Source organism: Amborella trichopoda, chromosome 5 (genome assembly GCF_054954075.1).
Source record: "Amborella trichopoda isolate Santa Cruz 75 chromosome 5, AtrichopodaSantaCruz75HAP2 v2.0, whole genome shotgun sequence".
Taxonomy (NCBI): domain Eukaryota; kingdom Viridiplantae; phylum Streptophyta; class Magnoliopsida; order Amborellales; family Amborellaceae; genus Amborella; species Amborella trichopoda.
Genome location: NC_142340.1, coordinates 17167501 through 17185412, shown reverse-complemented (window position 1 = coordinate 17185412; position 17912 = coordinate 17167501). Strand labels below are relative to the sequence as shown.

At 42.0% G+C, this 17912-nt stretch overlaps 1 protein-coding gene across 18 annotated transcripts in view; it reads left to right on the top strand.

Moving 5' to 3' along the window:
* The window catches only part of LOC18448176 (Protein kinase superfamily protein), a 67031-nt gene that overhangs the window by 5423 nt on the left and 43696 nt on the right, over window positions 1-17912 (top strand). For 12 of the 18 annotated variants that reach the window (XR_016055202.1, XR_016055199.1, XR_016055201.1 and 9 more), the window contains exon 2: window positions 9247-9687. Coding sequence is in view for 10 of the 18 variants with exons in the window: in XM_088866226.1 (XP_088722352.1) it covers window positions 9247-9687 (441 nt within the window). In the remaining 8 variants the exon portion in view is untranslated. Of the gene's footprint in view, window positions 1-8568; window positions 9035-9246; window positions 9688-17912 lie in introns of those variants that run through there. The other 6 variants (XM_088866235.1, XM_088866236.1, XM_088866228.1 and 3 more) reach the window with 2 other exon arrangements.

Below are 17912 nucleotides of genomic sequence, written 5' to 3'. Positions count from 1 at the left end.
CTTCTTCAGACCGGGCTTGGGCCTCTAAACTCTTAGAGCCCGTAGATAGCCGGGATCCCTGTATTGGGCCCGTCTTTAGGCTTGGTAATAGTAGTAAAGAGCAACGCTGGGCTTCCCCTCCTCTTGACGCGATAGGCGAAGTTAGGGTACAACAGTCTCGACCCGACTCTGTACCCTCTTTTTCTTCTTAGCGTAGGCTCGGAAAAGAGCTGCATGCAGACTTTGCTGTGGTTCATTCGGGCCACCATGCTCTACCCGGCCCATTTTTTGCTGCGCGCCATGTCCCTTCGCTGGCCTCTGACAATGCTTTTAATTCCCTTGACCCCTGATCAGGGCAAAGGACACGTCGCCTACGGAGCCGCCCTTTGCCGTCAACGTGTCGCCCGTGGACGTCCCCCTTGTACAGCTGCCGCTATCCACCCCGGCGTTGTCTCTATCTTCCTCCTCACACCTGGCGCCTCAGGAGGCTTCCCCCTCCGTACAGATGTCACCTCAGCTCCCACCCTCGTTTACCTCCGCCGTCACCTTCTCCTACCCCATCCCATCTGGCTAACCCCGCGATCTCCCCCTGCGCTTTCATCTTGGATAGCGGTGACGTGTGTTCTACCACCCTGCCGCCCTCGCCTTCCCCCCTCGTCCACCTATCCTTGCCCCTCCCCTCCCCTCCCCTCCCCTCTCCTCCCTTGTTCCTTTTTCGCCGTCGCCCTTACCTACCCGGTCCCTTCTGTCACCTCCTGTGATTTCCTCCTGCCCTTCGCTCCCTCCTCTTCTCCTTTGTTCAGTTTTTCTCTCCCCGCCCCTGGAAGCAGCCTCGTCTGCCTCTTACCCCTCTGCTTCTTCCTTCTCTCTTCTTCTTTCTCGTTTTGATGCAGAAGTTGCTTCCCCTTACCCTCTTTTGCCCATGGACGAGTCCTCCTTTACTTTTGGCATCTCCCTTGTGTCCCCCCTTGACCACGGTCACTCTAACCTTGAACTCGCCCGCCTCTCCCCTTTGTCCCCTCACCTGGTCTGTCTCAACAGGGTCTGGACGTTTCGTTTCCATCCTTCTCCGCTCTACCCCTGGATTACCTGCACTTGGGTGCACACTAACTCCTATCACTTCCTCTCTTACCTTTCCTCTTCCCCCTCTCGGTTCCTCTTCACCCTTATGACTCCCCTCTTCTTGTCCCCCCTGTTTCTCTCCTTCCTCTGACTCTTGTGTCTCTGAGACCTCAGCCTCTGCAGCCTCTATTTCATCCACCCCTGGTGGCTTCTCGCTTGGCCTCCCCTCCCATTCTTTTATCTATTGGGCCCCTGCCTTCTTCCCTACTCTTGTTTCTCTTTGCCCGTCCCTCCCCTGCCCTTCTCTCGTTGTCCACTATCCCACCTTGCCTTCCCACCTTTAGCCAACTGATTTGTTGCAGCCCCAGGCCCCGGAGTCGTCTAACGTAGCAGTAGGGTCCATCTCTCCCCTCTCGAATGCCAGCACAGAGAGGGTTGACGGGGATGGAAATTCCCAAGCGCAGGTGCTACTACATGACCTGGATTCTCCCATCTCTCCCTCTTCTACTGAGGACAGAGCCGAGTTGGTCGATGGGGATGGGATCGACAACGAGCTTATTAGAATGAAAGAGATTTAATGCAATAAGGGCTTCCAATACGCTGCTCTTGAAGGCCTAGCGCACTGATTCCTTCAAGCAGATGCTCAGAGTCATCTAAAGGTGAGATCTAGAGGATAGAGAGAACTCCTTAATTTGTTCTCCTCTGTCTCCTACGAGAATTTTCCCCTGATCTCATTCCTTCCTTGACCTCCTCTTCTTTGATGAGATCGCCTAGACTTGCTTCTTCACCCCTCCCCTCTCCCAAGCAATGAAGATTTTATCTTGGAACATTGGAGGACTGGGTCACTCTGGAACGAGGAACGCAGTCAAGGATGTAACCTTAAGACACCTCTTGGCTGTCTTGGCTCTTACTGAAACCAAGCTACTTGTGCCCTCCCTCTCTCACATCTGTCAGGTTTGGGGTAGAAGATCATGCCAATGGGTCGCGCTACCTGTAGTGGGGGCATCAAGAGGGATCTGGGTGATCTGGAATCCCTAGGAACATTCCCTGGTCTCCTCCCACTTAGGGGAATTCTCTGTTTCTCTTCTCCTGTCTCGCATCTCATATGACCTCCATTGGAAATTTTCTGCTATCTACGGGCCTTGCTTGGCTGCTCTCTGCCCTCGTTTCTGGTCCGAACTTGATATGGTTGCCTCTCTCCCACATCTTGTCTGGTATCTTGGTGGCGACTTCAATATCACTAGATGGTCTTTTGAGAGAAACTCTAACTCTTCCATTTCTCAGGGAATGAATGATTTCTTGGATTTCATTTCTCAGCATGACCTTCTTGATATACCTCTTCAAGGTTGTCGGTTCATTTGCTCCAACCACTCTCGTCAACCCTCTCTGTCCAAACTTGACAGATTCCTCTTCTCGGTGGATTGGGAGGAAACTTTCTTGGGTTCCCATGCTCTAGCCTTGGCTAAAGTCACTTGCGACCATTGCCCTATTCTCCTTGTTATCCAAGCCCTCTGTAGAGGCCCTAAACCCTTTCGTTTTCCAAGCCCGCCTTGAATTAGCATGACTGGAAGAGAAGTCCCTCCTTACCCTCATTCCTGTTTGGTGGAGTTCCTTCTCTAGTCAGGTCTCTGGTAGTGCTGGTTTCCGACTCCAAACTAAAATCCAGAGGCTTAAAGCTGCTTTGAAGACTTGGAGTAAATCCATTATTGGAAATTACTGACAAACTAAGGCCTCACTCCTCGAATCTATTGAAGTCCTTGATGGGGCAGAGGAGTCAAGACCTCTGACAGAAGTCGAATTCGATTCTAGGAGTCAACTGTAGTCGGAATACCTTTCCACCCTCAAAAAAGAGGACTTGTATTGGTTCCAGAGATCTAGAGTTAATTGGCTAAAAGCTGGAGACCTCAATACACAGTTTTTTCACCGGATTGCAAATTGCCGTGGGAGAGACAACACTATCTCCACCATTAAAGTAAATAACTCTTTCCTGGCCTAGCCTGATGACATAGAACATGCTTTTTTCTCTTGTTTCCAAGCCCTTTATACCGCCCTTGTTGCTCCCAGACCTGCAATGGCAGACCTGGATTTCCTGTCTCTAACGGATGCACAGGCCCTTGGGCTTGAGTGTTCATTCCTGGACGAGGAAATTCTTAATGCCCTACATGATTTAGCTGGAGGAAATGGATGACAGGTTGTCTCTCTAACCCATTATTTTCCATTCTTATCAATGGCTCCCCCAAAGGTTTCTTTCCTTCCACCAGGGGGCTGTGCCAAGGGGACCCTCTTTCCCCATTCCTCTTCACAATTATGGCTGAAGTCTTTAGCCGGTCCATCTCCTGCCTTTTCTACGCTGGCCTTCTCTCGGGTTTCCAAACCTCCCGTCGAGGACCTATAGTGTCACAACTGCAATACGCATATGACACACTAGTCTTTCTAGATGCCTCTCCACAAGAAGTTGAAAGCTTAAGATTGTATCTCAAATGCTTCCAAGAGGCCACTGGCTTTAAAGTTAATATGGAAAAATCTACAATGATGGGGTTCCTCAGTTCGACTGTTGACATTAAGTATTTGATCCCAACTTGGGAATGCAAAGTGGACGAACTCCCCACTGTGTATCTCGGATTGCCCCTAGGCCTTGGTAAACCCAAAAGGAGGCACTGGTCACATGTTATTGACAAGGTCGACCGGTGCTTGGTGGGTTGGAAAGGCAGATACCTTTCCCAGGCAGGCCGCCCCACTTTAATAAAAGAAACTCTAGCCTCCGGTCTACCTTATGTCACTTTTCCAAATGCCAACCTCTGTGGCAAACCGGCTGGAACAATTAATGAGAAATTTTCTGTGGTCGGGCCAAGCCGAGCAATCCAAGTTTCACCTAATCTCTTGGGATAAAGTCTGCCTACCAAAGCAGCAGGGGGGCCTTGGTAGCAAGATACTTAGAATACATAATCAGGCCCTTCTAGGTAAATGGTGGTGGCACCTCGCTGCCCAGACAGACTCCTTGTGGGTTCAACTCTTGCGCCACAAATATAAGATTGCTGAAGGAACATGGGTGCCAGATAAGAGAAACATCAACATGGCCTCAGATGCATGGAAATTTTTTACTTCATCCCTCTCATTATTCAGGACTTTCATTTGCTTTCACTCATGGGAGGGTACAAGAGTGCGCTTTTGGTCGGATACCTAGCTTGGTCACACTCCTTTTAGGGAACTATACCCATCCCTTTATTCCATAGCCTCCAATAAAGAAGTAACAGTCGCTGAAGCAATGACAGTAGTGGGAAATCGAAAGGAGTAGACTCTTCCTTCAGAAGAAATCTCTCAGATGAGGAAATCTCACATTTCCTCTCTCTTTCCAATACTCTTCAAAACTCTTTCATTCCCGCCCATGTTAGGATCAGTTGGTGTGGTCCCTCACTCCTTCTGGGACTTTCACGGTGGCATCTCTCTACAAAAAACTTATACAACCACCCACTTTCCCTCTCAACCCTCCCTCGGTGTTATCAAATGTATGGAGCACTATCGTACCCCCCAAAGTGAAGTGCTTCAACTGCATAGCAGGATCTCAGAGGGCCCTTACGGTGGATCAGCTTCAAAAAAGAGGAATTCCAATTCCCAATAGATGTGTCCTATGTCTTTGCGAAGAAGAATCTAACCCACAACTCTTTCTACATTGCAATATGGCTCACGGCCTTTGGGGGCAAATGTTGCCGCTATGTGGTGTCCAATGGGTCATGCCAGCGATAGGCAAGGAATTGTTACCTCTTTACCCCGTCCTTCATTGGCCTAAGGTAGGGAGAACAATTTGGAAAGCCGCAGTGGCGGCTATTATTTGGACAATTGGGAATGAGAGGAGCTCTAGGATTTTCCAAGTAATAGCTACCGAAGGTCTAGCTTTGTTCTATAGAGTTACATCCTTAGTAACTTTTTGGGCTTCCAATCACCGTATCTTTGTAGGTCTCTTTGCTAGTGCTTTTCTCTGCAACTGGAAAAATATCATGCTCCACTGTCCTCGCAAGGCTCAAAGACCCCATCTGTGGCAACCCCCCACCCGAGGTACCATTAAACTTAATTTTGACGGGTGCTCCTTTGGAAACCCTGGTCATGTCGGAGCGGGAGGAGTGTTCAGAGACCACCGCCGGGAAATTTTGTTTATGTACTCCGAATACGTGGGTATCCAAGGCTCTTAGCATGTTGAGGCAATGGCCCTCCTCTTGGGATTGAAAAGCTTCAATTTGTCCTTGGGGCAAAATCTTTCTGTGGAAGGTGACGCTAGTAACATTATTTCTTGGGCATCAGGGGGCTCCTCCCCTCCTTGGTATCTTGCTCCCATTTTTGATGAGATCGCTGACATTTGTAGGGCTATGGATGCATACCTTGAGGATGTCAAACGACTTGGCTGGAAAGGACAGGGCCAGAGCTCACATTGAAGACACAGAAAGATAAAGGAACAACAACTCTTGGCCATCTAATTTTGTCTTTTATCACACAATTTTTTTGTACAAAGGGGCAACTTATAACCCTATTTTGTGTAATATCATTGTATATCTTGTACCATCAAGGGTTGTTCTCTTAACTTTTTTGTATAAGGTTGGGTGACAACCGATTACAAGGAGTCCCATTGCATAGGGACCCTCGGTTTTAATACCTCGGTATTAACTATTTCAATGAAATACATTTAACTTTTATAAAACGAAAAAAAAAACTTGGAATCTCGTTCCCCACGATTCCTATTGTATGTTCAATGATTTCTAAGGCAGAAATCTTCTAGCCGGCTGCGATTCTGCGATTCCGGTTCCTAAATAATTCGGGTTCCCAGGCATTTCCAACAACTATGGTAAAGACTAAAGAGATTAAACTAGTGATGATATCTAGCTAGAACCTTATTAGGCGTGTTTGGGAGTGGAATATTGTTGACTATTGATTCTCTCTTAAGTCAAATGATACCTCATAGGCTAAGACTTGCCTTTTCCTTGATGTTCATCCTGTTTTAGGTACCTTGGGGGAGGCCAGGGTCTATGGTTGCCTCGATGGTTCAATGCTACTGCATTTGTTTCTTGAGATGGGAATGATGCTTTGGAAATAGGTTTCTATTGGTAAACTCTCATAAAGAGAGGACAAAATAACTTTTTTTGATGGTTTAATTTGAGGCTTAGGGAGAGGATCAAGGATATCCTTATTTCTGTCCGCTTCCCCCCCCCCCCGCCCCCCTCCTCCCCCTCTTTTTTGTTTTTTAAATAAGGATTGATCCTCAAGGGACTCTTTTGCTTCAAAGCAGAGGAGTTGATTCTAGTGTCTAGAGCACCTCCTTGAGATCTAGATCAAGAGCGCCACGAACAAATCTTCTAAATGGATATATTAAGCTTATTTTTACTGGTAGTTTCCAGGTCTATTTGGTCGAGCAGTTGTCACTAGAAATTCTTATTGCTGGGTCCTCATGACCTGTGATGGGTCCAATGAGGTTGATGTTTTCTCCCTATGGATCTTAATGTTGTATTTCATGTATTCTGGCTTCTTTTTGTGGACGTTGATTGCCTAAATGTTAGATGGGTTGAGAGAGAGGCAGATCACCTTTGAATCTTTAGCTTATGTTTTGGGATTTTTAGGGTTGTGGAGGTGGTGGCTTCTTTCTCCTATGCTCTTTTGCTTGGCGAAGCCACACTGTTGTAGAGTCCCTTGATCGGGAGGGAGTTGAGGGATCCCTCTCCATTGGGGGCAGTTTTCTGTTTCCAAGATCCTTTCCTTGTTATAAAGTCACTGGGTTGCACTTGTAATGTGACTTTACATGTGCCTATGCTTCCTTTCATATCTTTCATTGCTCTTGGGGATATAAACATTTGTAGTTAATGAAGCCTTATCTGAAATAGCTTACCACTACTGGTGTACGTTGCTGTTTGGCTTTTGGCGTAGATTCTTCTTGTTGCCAGTATGTGCCAACTAGCAATGGCTGCGTGAGTCTTCTACATGTTTGTTTTCTTGAACATTCATTGTTATTTTGTTGCTAATTTGTCCCTGCGTACAAGAAATGTTATATGTGCTAAAATGCATCTGGCCATAGAAGATGAAATTTTTCATAAAAATTTGTAGTTTTTGGAATATAACTATTTTGGAGTTATTATTAATATTATTAAATTTTTTTTTTTCTTGCTTCCTGTGGGTGATTCCCATTATTTTATATGGAGTGTCTAGAGGTGATTAATCTTTCTGTTTGGAATAGAGCAGTTTGTTGTGCTTTGTCATACTTGTGCATTGGTCATTTATGAAGCTTGACTAGAGTTTTTTTTTAGTTTCCAAAAATTGGATATCTATTCTTAATTTCTTTTGATGCAATGATTAATTTTAACTGCTCACAAATTTACTTTATAATTGTGCACCTGATAGTTTTAGCTGCAACAGAGATTGAGAATATGGTTGCCATAGATTGTGGGACTATCTGAGATGTATTCATATAACATATAATGTGTGTGTTTACATATTATTCGATACCTGTGCACAAAGCATTCTTTGTTTGTATCAGCTACAAATTTTTCAAGCGACTATTTTTTTTACAATGTTCTCTATTTATTTGGTACAATTTTTTTACTCTGTTGAATTATGGGAAATGATCAAAGATGTCCCCCTTTTCCAAAAATTCAAGAAAAAGCTCAAATTCTTTAAAATCTACGTCTACACACATTTTGTCACAAGTTATTTTTTACCCAAAATGCCCTTGAGTCATCACGGACTCAATAGATCTGTGATGGTCCATGGCCAGTCTCTTGATCCTCACGGTGCTAAAAGGACCATTATGGTCCTATTAGGACCGTGATGTCTTGATGGTCCAAGGACCTTATTGATGGACCATCACGGTCGTAATAGGACCATAATGGTCCTTCCATTCCTACTTAACTCCATAAACCCATAAAGGACCATCACAATCTTGTTAGGACTGTGATGGTTGACTGTGGATCAAGGACCATAATGGTCCTATTAGGGCTGTGATGGTCCTTTTAGCACCATGGAGCTCAAGAAACTGGCCTATCATGAGTGTGGAAGGTCCTTGGACAGTCCATGATGATTCTCCATAGTCCTATCAAGTTTGTGAAGTGTATTTTGGGTAAAAAAAAGGCCATGTCAAAAGGGGTATGGATGTAGATTTTAAAGAATTAGGGTATTTTACAATTTTTGGAAAACAAGGGGATATTTGTGATAATTACCCTTAAATTATTTTCTTTTTTTTTTGTTGGTTAGTTCTGAGGTAGGTATTTGAATTGGAGCCATAATGTTGCAACCGTTAACACTAATCAAGGCCGACTTCTTACAAAAATTTTATTTATCTTTTTGTATTAGAAACCTGCATGCTTCCCACCTCACGTGTCTCACTTTGCTTCTATCTATTTATATGAAATTTTATTTGTCTATCTGCTTTATTTATTTATTTATTTGTTCCTCTTTATTGGTAATTGACATTCATTTTTTTGTGAGTTATTGATGCTTTCCAACCCACTTTGCCATTTTCTGATTGTTTTATGCACTGCTTTCATTTCTCAGTCTCTTGTAGCTGCTTGTCAACCTATAATGCTCTGTCTGGACTTCTTGATAGTCATATGCAAGAAATGTCTTTAGTGCCTTCACCTTCATGGGGAATCTGAAAAAGGATAGTATTAACTGGTCATAATCACGCGGAAGACTATCCATTTTTTTGGGAATGGAGGTAAAAAAATGGTTTTCCTATTGCAGTCATAAGAGCTTTTTGACAGTATTTGTCCTTTAAGCAGGGTTCCACAAAAGTTGAGTTTGCTGTGATTACTGGTGTGCAAAGGAGGCATACTATTCACTTGTTTGCAAGCGTGAGGGTGTAATATTTTTACAGCCAAAAGCCTGTGCTTCGAATTGGGCCTAAATAGATGAATATGTTATCTCTAGCCAAGACTATTTCAGATTGACGATAACTGCAATGCGTGATACTTTAACTTAACAAAGTCAGAATGTTTTGCATGCTGAAGTTCGGAAAGTAGTACGTGCATGTACTTATTTGTCATCATCTTATTGCTATCATTATTTATATGTGTAATTTGATGTAGGGTGTTAACTTTGAAAATGAGATTCAGGTTGCAGAAACAAATCCCTTGTGAGACTTTTGAAGCTGTTTTACTTTCCTATGTTCTTTATAATTTGTTGTGTTTTAAGTTTTAATGCTTTTTAACTATTATTTATTATTCTATGCAGACCTATAATGTTGTTAATTATGATGAGAAGGTGATGGATGGTTTCTATGATGTATATGGAATATTCTTTAGTCACACAGTGCATGGGAAGATGCCTTCGCTGATGGAGCTTCAAGCAACATCTATTACAGATAATGTGGATTATGAAGTAGTTTTAGTTAATCGAGCTGTGGACCCCGCACTGGAACAGCTAGAGAAAAAAGCAACTTGTATTGCATCAGAATGTAGAGCCACTGAGCGTGGTCCATTAGATAGTGGTCTGGTTCAAAAACTTGCTGATCTTGTTGCTGACAGAATGGGTGGTCAAGTTTGTGATTCAGATGATATGTTAAGAAGGTGGACAATCAAGAGTTATGAACTACGAACTTCATTAAACACCATCATTTTCCCTCTAGGTATCCTGGAATTTGGTTTGTCTCGCCATAGGGCCTTACTTTTTAAGGTAATGCTTATTTGTACTTAACATTTATCTTTTGCTGTCCTTGGTTTTTTGAAAGTGAATTCTGATTGTAAGGGGGGATTTTGAAGCTCGTGGAAATTGAAGTTAAAAGAGCACGGAAATTATTTTATCATTGGCCCCAATATTTCCATTTCCATGTGAGAATTCCTTGTGTTCTTATAATATATTCGTTGCATCTATTCTCATAATGTTTCCATGTGAGAATTCCTTGCAGGCATTATTCTAAATGTTGGCTGAAACTTTTGTTTGGATAAAGTTCACTGAGAATGCACTGTTAGGCTTAACTATTGTAACTATCTTCTGCACGTAACTATTATAACTATCTTTTGGTTACACTGCTTGGCTGAAACTGTGACGATGATAAAGATCTATGGCTTGTATTAAAGTTTCAATCATGAAGTAATATTTTTCTTTGGTGCCAGCTGAAAGCAAGACCAAATTACATTAAACTACTGAAGCACTTGACGATGAAAGATTCCTTTAAATCCAAACCCTCTTTGTCGACCCTTATTTTGGCTAGGTTAATGGGCATGACATTAATCTTTCTTAAACATATGATTGACTCTGATCGCACAATCTGCATAAAACATCACCAGGAATCTCTGTGAAGTGTGAAAAGTCCACCGTAGTCACCATTTAGACATCGGGCAAACCGCATAAAACATCCAGGAATCTTTGTGAAGTGTGAAAAGTCCACCATCTTCACCACTTAGACTCATTCCAGAGCCCTTGACTAGCATGGGGGAAGACTTGACAAGTTGGGGTTGAGGGAAAGCAAAATGTACATCCAAGCAACACGCTCTCAAAGGCTTAAAATATCAATGTAGCACTTCTATGTTTTTGTTTGGAGATGTTTACCAAATGCTACTAAATCCAGTCCCCTTTCAGTTCCCTATCAAAATAAAAATGAGGTGCTTCAAGGTGGTGGATGGTATTTGCTGAACCATTGGCCATATTTTTACTTGATATCTTAGAATGTCATCGACCCACTACTCCACCCCTGCCCCTTTTTAACCAACTATATCATAGTTGTTGGAGGAGGGAGCTGGATTGCATCGGTGAACGCCGAACCGCCATAGGGTGTAAGCTCCCTTGGGTTAGGATTGGCACCCATCCATTCAATAAGTTAGAGAGCTAGATCCTAGCATACCTGGGAGCGAGATCCCGTGTTACTAGGATTGAGGTTTTGACTTGGAAGGATCTAAGCTCCACTACACATAAAACGAGATAAATTAATAATATATGGTAAAGTTAGGATCCAACCAATGCCTGCTTAATCGATTATCATACACCTTAGCTTGTTACCAATGCCATAGCTATTGTACTCCAATTTACTACAATAACATAGTTTAATAATATCATAAATGGGCTTGCTGTGCTATTAAATCGTAGTTTTTTAATACCATAGTTCCATAGTTCTAGTATTCCTAGATGTCATATGCACCACTGTTTAACATATTCTAAAGAAATAAATCTATAATACCAAGGATGTAGACGGAGATCCATTTAATAGGGAGCGAGATCCCTATTTCTCTAAACCCAGCTCCCTCTAAGATCCCACGGTTCCTCTAAGGGATCGAGTTCCTAAGGTGGGATATATTATGAACCTTGTATATCGTGGCCGTGTTTCTTCCATTTTGGACTCCGACTATATGTCTAGTTCTATCGTTTTGTTGGTTTTAGATTATTGCAAGGATTTGCCCCTACAAGAAGGACCTCTTCTGTTCATACGGCGTGATGATGCCTTGTTGATGCTGATGGTAGATTTTGGAGTGAGCAAGTAAATAATTTGTTGATTCTGGGAAGTGGAAAGGCAGTACAAGAAGCAGCAAGCAAATATATAATTTGTTGGTTCAGGGAGAAGGTTGCCAGGCTGCACAAGCGTAAAAGATAGAGCACTATTTCATACATCTCTCAGGTCATTTGAAAGAAAGTGGTTCAGTATATTTTCCATTGTTCTCAAGGTGATGCTGCATTTTATTAACATATGACCCCCTGATCCTACTATCATATGGGAAATATATGTTTGCAAATATAAACCACTGTGTTAGAGATTGTTAGCCACGAGGATCGTACTTTCATATGACTCATAGAAAGCAAAAGCCTTTTTCGCCCCAGACCCCAGACCCTAGACCCCAACCTTCCCACCCCCGCTCTCCTTCCTTCCTTCCTTCCTTCCTCCAGCTCTTCCTTGGTTGCTGCTTGTTGGGGTTTGATAAATTTTCGATGTATATGGGCTGAAAAATTCATTTTAGCCTGCATACAAGGCCTCCCTTTAATACATAGCTGAGAAAAATGGGCAAGGTCCTGCCCCCACTTGGGTAACCTTGCTAACTGTTGAGCTTCTCTAGAAGATCTCATTCATGTCCACCATGTATATTATGCTTCATGTCTTGTGTCTTTTAGACTTCAACTGCAGCGTTCCTTCCTGCTCTTAGTTGCAATCTGTCACCTGTGGCTCCTATTCGTAGCGACATTGTCTAGTCTCGAGGACGTCTCTTTCAATAATTTCTCTTATGTGAGTTATTCCTTTAGGATCTCATCCTTCCACAAACAATTTAACATCCTTTCTAAGCTCATCCACAATGCTCAAAATGTCTGAAAATAGAAAAATAAGAATGCTGAAAGCCTGCTTTTGTTGGAAATGTGTAAGTACCTCTTGGATCAAGTAAGAATGCAAGATTTTTTGGGAACAATTATGTATATCTTTCTGCGATATCTAAAACCCTTAGGCGTTTTGTGATTTGAGATGACCTGAGAAAAAAGCGAGGAGGGCAAAATGAATTGAAGGTCCTGTTTTAGGAAAGAGATTGGAGAACCATTCAACATAAACCAAAAATAAAATATTCCTATAACTTGAAAATCCAAGTGTATTAAACATTTCAACAAGTCTTAAAGATCCAACATCAAACAAGAAAATAAATACAAGCAAATTGTTTTTACTGAAATTTGTGCAAATGCTAATAAACATTGTTAGAACCTACTTCAGCAGCCATGATATACCACTATATCTATGGCTAGTTGAAGTGAGATGCTACGATAAGACTAACTTAACTTCCTGAAATTGAAAGAATTGACGGTTATATGCTTTTGGTGAAAGTGCTGTCAAGTAGTGATAAGTGAGAATGTTAGAAGATTTTTATCCAAAAACTGGTGCTCCTGAAGTACTAATTCCGAAGGGAAGAGTAGAAAGACAAAATTTGTGATCGTTTTCATGTTGGATCACTTCTTTTATGTCAAGGACATTTGTGTTTCTATAAAATGGGTTTTTTTCATTAATGAACTTCAAAGTGTTGGGGTTTTGTGGCCTTTAAAGGCTGTGAGAGCTTGTAAAAGTCATTTGTTATGGATTATACACTTTTGTTATGGATTATACACTATGGCCCTGGCATAGTTGTTGGAGACAGGAGCAGGATCGGTTCGGGAATCACCAAACTGCCCTGTTGCGGATGTTCCCTGGGTTTGGGATCGTCGTGCGTACAATGAACAAGAGAGGGAGCAAGATCCTTAGGTTTATGAGAGTGAGATCCCATATCGATGGGTTCGCGGTTTTGACTAGCAAGAATATAAGCTCCACTACGTATTAAACGAGGTTGTCAAGTAGAGCTAGTAAGGGTTCCCTTGGTTAAGGGATGAGGTTTCTGTTTGTCATATAATGGGGTTCCTCTTGTTCTAATAACGAGATTCTTCAAATATAGGAATCAAGGTCCTTAGTTGATTGGCCCCAAGGTCCGCAACGGCCATTTATGAGGGACCCCTCTATTGGGCACTTTCCTATATAGTCTGTAGTCCACACTCCAAAGTTCACTATGTATGACATCATCTAGTTAAATAAATCCATAGTGCCCTATTTCTATACATCACATGCTTATGTGGTACTTGATAAATATTAAATACTTTTGGCACTTTACTATATAGTCCGTGGTCCATAGGCCAAAATCTAATATGTATGACATCCTATGTTTAAATAAGTGCATAGAATCATATTTTTACTATGCAGTCTGCAATCCACTCTCCAAAGTCCAATATGTATGCTACTCTCCAAAGTCCAATATGTATGCTATCCTCTAGTTAAATAAATCTATAGTACCCCATTTCTATGCATCACATGCTTACATGCTACTTGATAAATGCTAAATACTACTGAGCACTTTATGTCCATAGTCCATGCTCCATAATCCAATATGTACATATGAGTGCATGACAACCTCTAATTAAATAAATCCATAGTGCCCTATTTCTAGGCATACATGCTACTTGATGAAATATTAAATACTTTTAAGCACATTACTATATAGTCTGTAGTCCATAGTCCAAAATGTTATATGTATGACATCCTATGTTTAAATAAGTGCATTGAACCATATTTTTATGCAACACATACCTATATGCTTGATAAATCTAAAGAGTATGGATTAGTTTGCTACGTAGTCCATGGTCCGTAGTCGAAAATCTAATGTGTATGACATACCCTATTTAATTAAATGCATATTTTCAGAATTTGATACATCAGGTGCCTATATACTACTTGATAAATGCTAAAAGTATAGATGACTATTAGATAGTCCATAGTATATTTATGTACTCCATTCTTCTTATATATACTTCAAATCATTAGAGGTATAACTTTAATAGCATAGTCCTTCGGACCACCAAGATATTGATATTCCTTACATATAAATCCAAAAACGATCTACAAGTACACAAATTGGATTTTTTGTAGTATTTTAATCAACTTCATACCTAGATCACCAACCCTTACCCCCCTCCCCCACCCACTACCTTCCCTCTTCCCTTCCCCAATTCCCCCTCCCTCTATATTAACCCTTGGTTCCAAAACCAGCCCACACAGCTCCTTCGCAATTAGCTTGTGGTGATCATTTTGGTGAATTTGGTTGCTCCTCCCAACTCTCCCATGCTACAAGTATGTGCGCTTGTTCTCTTTCGCTGTGTATTTCTGTGACTCTTGTGTGTGCATAAGAGAGAGAGAGAGAGTTGACTCTGTGTGTGTGCATAAGAGAGAGAGAGAGAGAGTTGAGTGTACGCTTGTGCTCTTTCACTGTGTATTTCTGTGACTCGTGTGTGCATAAGAGAGAGAGATGAGTGTGTGTGTGCAGTAGAGAGAGTTGAGTGTGCGCTTGTGCTTTTTCCCTATGTATTTCTCGTTCCCTGTGTATTTCTGTGACTCTTGTGTGTGCATAAACAAAGAGAGAGTTGAGTGTGTGTGTGTGCATAAGAGAGAGAGTTGAGTGTGCGTTTGTGTTCTTTCCCTATGTATTTCAATGACTCGTGTGTGTGCATAAGAGAGAGACAGTTGAGTGTTGTGTGTATATGTTTGTGACTGTTGTGTGTGCATAAGAGAGAGAGAGTTGAGTGTGGGCGTGCAGTAGTAGAGAGAGTATGCCTGCAAATATGGAGCCTAAAATTTTAATGTACCAAGACCTTGGACTATGGTTGATGGGAGCGAGGATCTATTTTCAAATGGAAATGGATTCATTTGGTTTTGAAAGTAGATTCCACATATATGGAACCCAAGATTATAATATACCAAAACCTTGGACCATGGTTGATGGGTGCTGGGATCTATTTCGAAATAGTGTTGGAATCCATTAATGGTTGGAACGTAATCCCCTTTATTTGGGAGCGAAATCCCAAAATTGAAAAATCGGGGTCCCTACGAGATTCCTAGGAGGAACAGTGGGATCGAGGTTTCGGAGCGGGAACGCCACCCTACTCTTGTGGTTCTCTTAACTATGGGCCATGGTCATGTCTATAACCCTTTCCTCTGGGCATGTGGCACTGCTGGTAAGGGTTTATAGTGAGTCATCCCTTGTTGAAGTTGAAGATATACCCAAGGATGGTTTGTAAGCCAGGAGAGCTGTGTGGTTTCCTCTGTGTGGATCTAGGCCTATAAGAGCGAGGGCTAAATCCCTCATCAAACTTTCGCATGATATATTTATATGACAACTGCACTGCCAGGAAATAACCCTATAGGGGAACATGTGTATATGTGCATAGAGAGAGTCCCCGTTGCCTTATAGTGATTGGCTTGCTCTTAAGGGAGAAATTGTAATCTACATTTCGGGATTGTGGTTCAACTATTTATTAGCTGGCTTTGACAATCCAATCGTGAGCCCTTGCATAAAATTAGGTATGGATCTTGGTCATTAAGACGATCACTCTGCCCTTATAGTCACTTATTTTAACCTATTGATACTAGTCCACTTCTAGATATTAGATATTTTATTTGAGGTATTTGAAATATCCTTTATAAACAGTGTTTCAAAAAGTGCTAAGCGGCAAGTAGGCGGTCCGGGGGGGTGTCCAGGCCACCCAGCGCTTAGGCGGGCGCCTAGAACCTGGGCGACCTAGTAGATTTTTTTAATTTTTTTGGGTTTTCTCTCTCTAAAATAGCCTCTAATAGATTTTAGGTTTCAATGAACCTAAAACCCACAAATTTTCCCCTTTAGTATTAAAAAGTTGACCAAAAAATACCCCAAAGGAGCAGCATTCCGCCCCTGGGCAGGGCGCACGCTCTGGGCGGCCGCCTGGGCGGGTGCTTAGGCAGATTCAGGCGGGCGCTTAGGCAGATTCAGGTGGGCACCTAGGGATATCCGCCTAGTTGGCCGCCTAGGCCTGGGTGATGCGCCCATGCCTTCTGGATCGCCTAGGTAGCCATCTACGAGCTGGGCGGTCTGCTTTTTAAAATTATGTTTATAAATATTGAAAATTTTTCAGAATTCTAAAATTTCTGCTGTAAATTTCCTTGAAAGGGTATTTTCAAAACTATGAGAATGATGATGGGCACTTGTGAGGCCCTTGGATCTAGCCTCACATGTGTGCTGCACCCATGGGTGGGGCATAGGGCCCATGGGGCCACATGTCACCCATACGGGGTGGCATACCTTCTTGCTTTAAAAGTTTGTTTTGAGTTTAGTTAGTTACATAATCTTGTAAAGGAATAGAATTTAAAAGAAAAGATTGTGTCCTTAACTCCTTATTTTGTGGGAGTTAGTTTTGACCAATAATATTGTCTTTGACTTCCTGCAATTTTGAAGAGATATCAGGAAGTTCAAGAAGGTTTTTAAATGGTCTTATCCTAATTAGACTAGATGTGGATTTGGGACCAATAATAAGGGGATAAAATTCCTCCCTAAATCATGATGGAAGATTTAAGGGTTGGATGACTCCTATTTATTTCTCTCTTACTTCACAGATTCTCTTAATTCCTGTTGGTCAAGGCGAGTTAAATTGGATAGGCATACTGCATACCCGCCGGGGGGTGCCGGGGGGGGGTTGAGATCTATATAAAGAGGTGAGCCCCCTCCTCATTAAACACACAATTGAAGCCTCTCTCTCTCTTCTCTTTTCTCCATGCCCCTAATATTCCTCTTTTTCTCTCTCTCTCTCTCTCTCCTCCCTTAAGTTCTTTTTCTCTCACCCCTCTCTTTCCAAAGTGCCATGCCACCCATAAGAAAGAAAATAGGGGTGACATGTCAAACCCTAAGTAGGGTTTTTGGAGAGAAAAGAGGGGTGCGCCTAGCCTAGGAGGGTTTATGTGTTCATGATATACCCTCATTTGTTCCTAAAGGTTCTTACAAACCCTGGTTGTGTTTTTGTGCTCTTTGAATCCTAGTTTAAGAGGTATTACCTTAGCAAGCTTTCCGGCTTTGAAATTTTACCAAGGCCAATAGGATCAGAAGTGCACTATTTGTTAGTAAATCGAGTGTAGGTTGTACCCAGTTCTGTGGGGTTAACCCTAGGAACAACCGAGTAAGTTTTCTTGGCTGTTTACTTTTATTTTCAGTCATATTTCCATATTTACTTCGATTTTCCAGAAACATTAGCTGTACTTAAATTGTTAGTGGAAGATTGGTTTTTATTTCTTGATTTTGTTTATTTATCTTGGCAGTAGAAGGAATGGTCCTGGGTCGTATTGAGGGTTTTAATTTTCGTTTAAACAATATTTTGTGGCACTTGTAAGTGGAATCTAGATTCAGTAACAAAGATAAGAAGAAAAGTTTTTTATTATAGTCTTAAATCCACATAGCCACATCTTTCACGAAGTAGGTGTAGTGGCGTACAAGAATGTTGAGGATTTTGAGCTGTCTTACTATCTGTGCTGTGTTTGAATTTTGGACTATTAACTCATTAGGAAAAGTACATTTGCAATTATGATTTAATGTCTGTTCTGTTGTTTGAAAAAC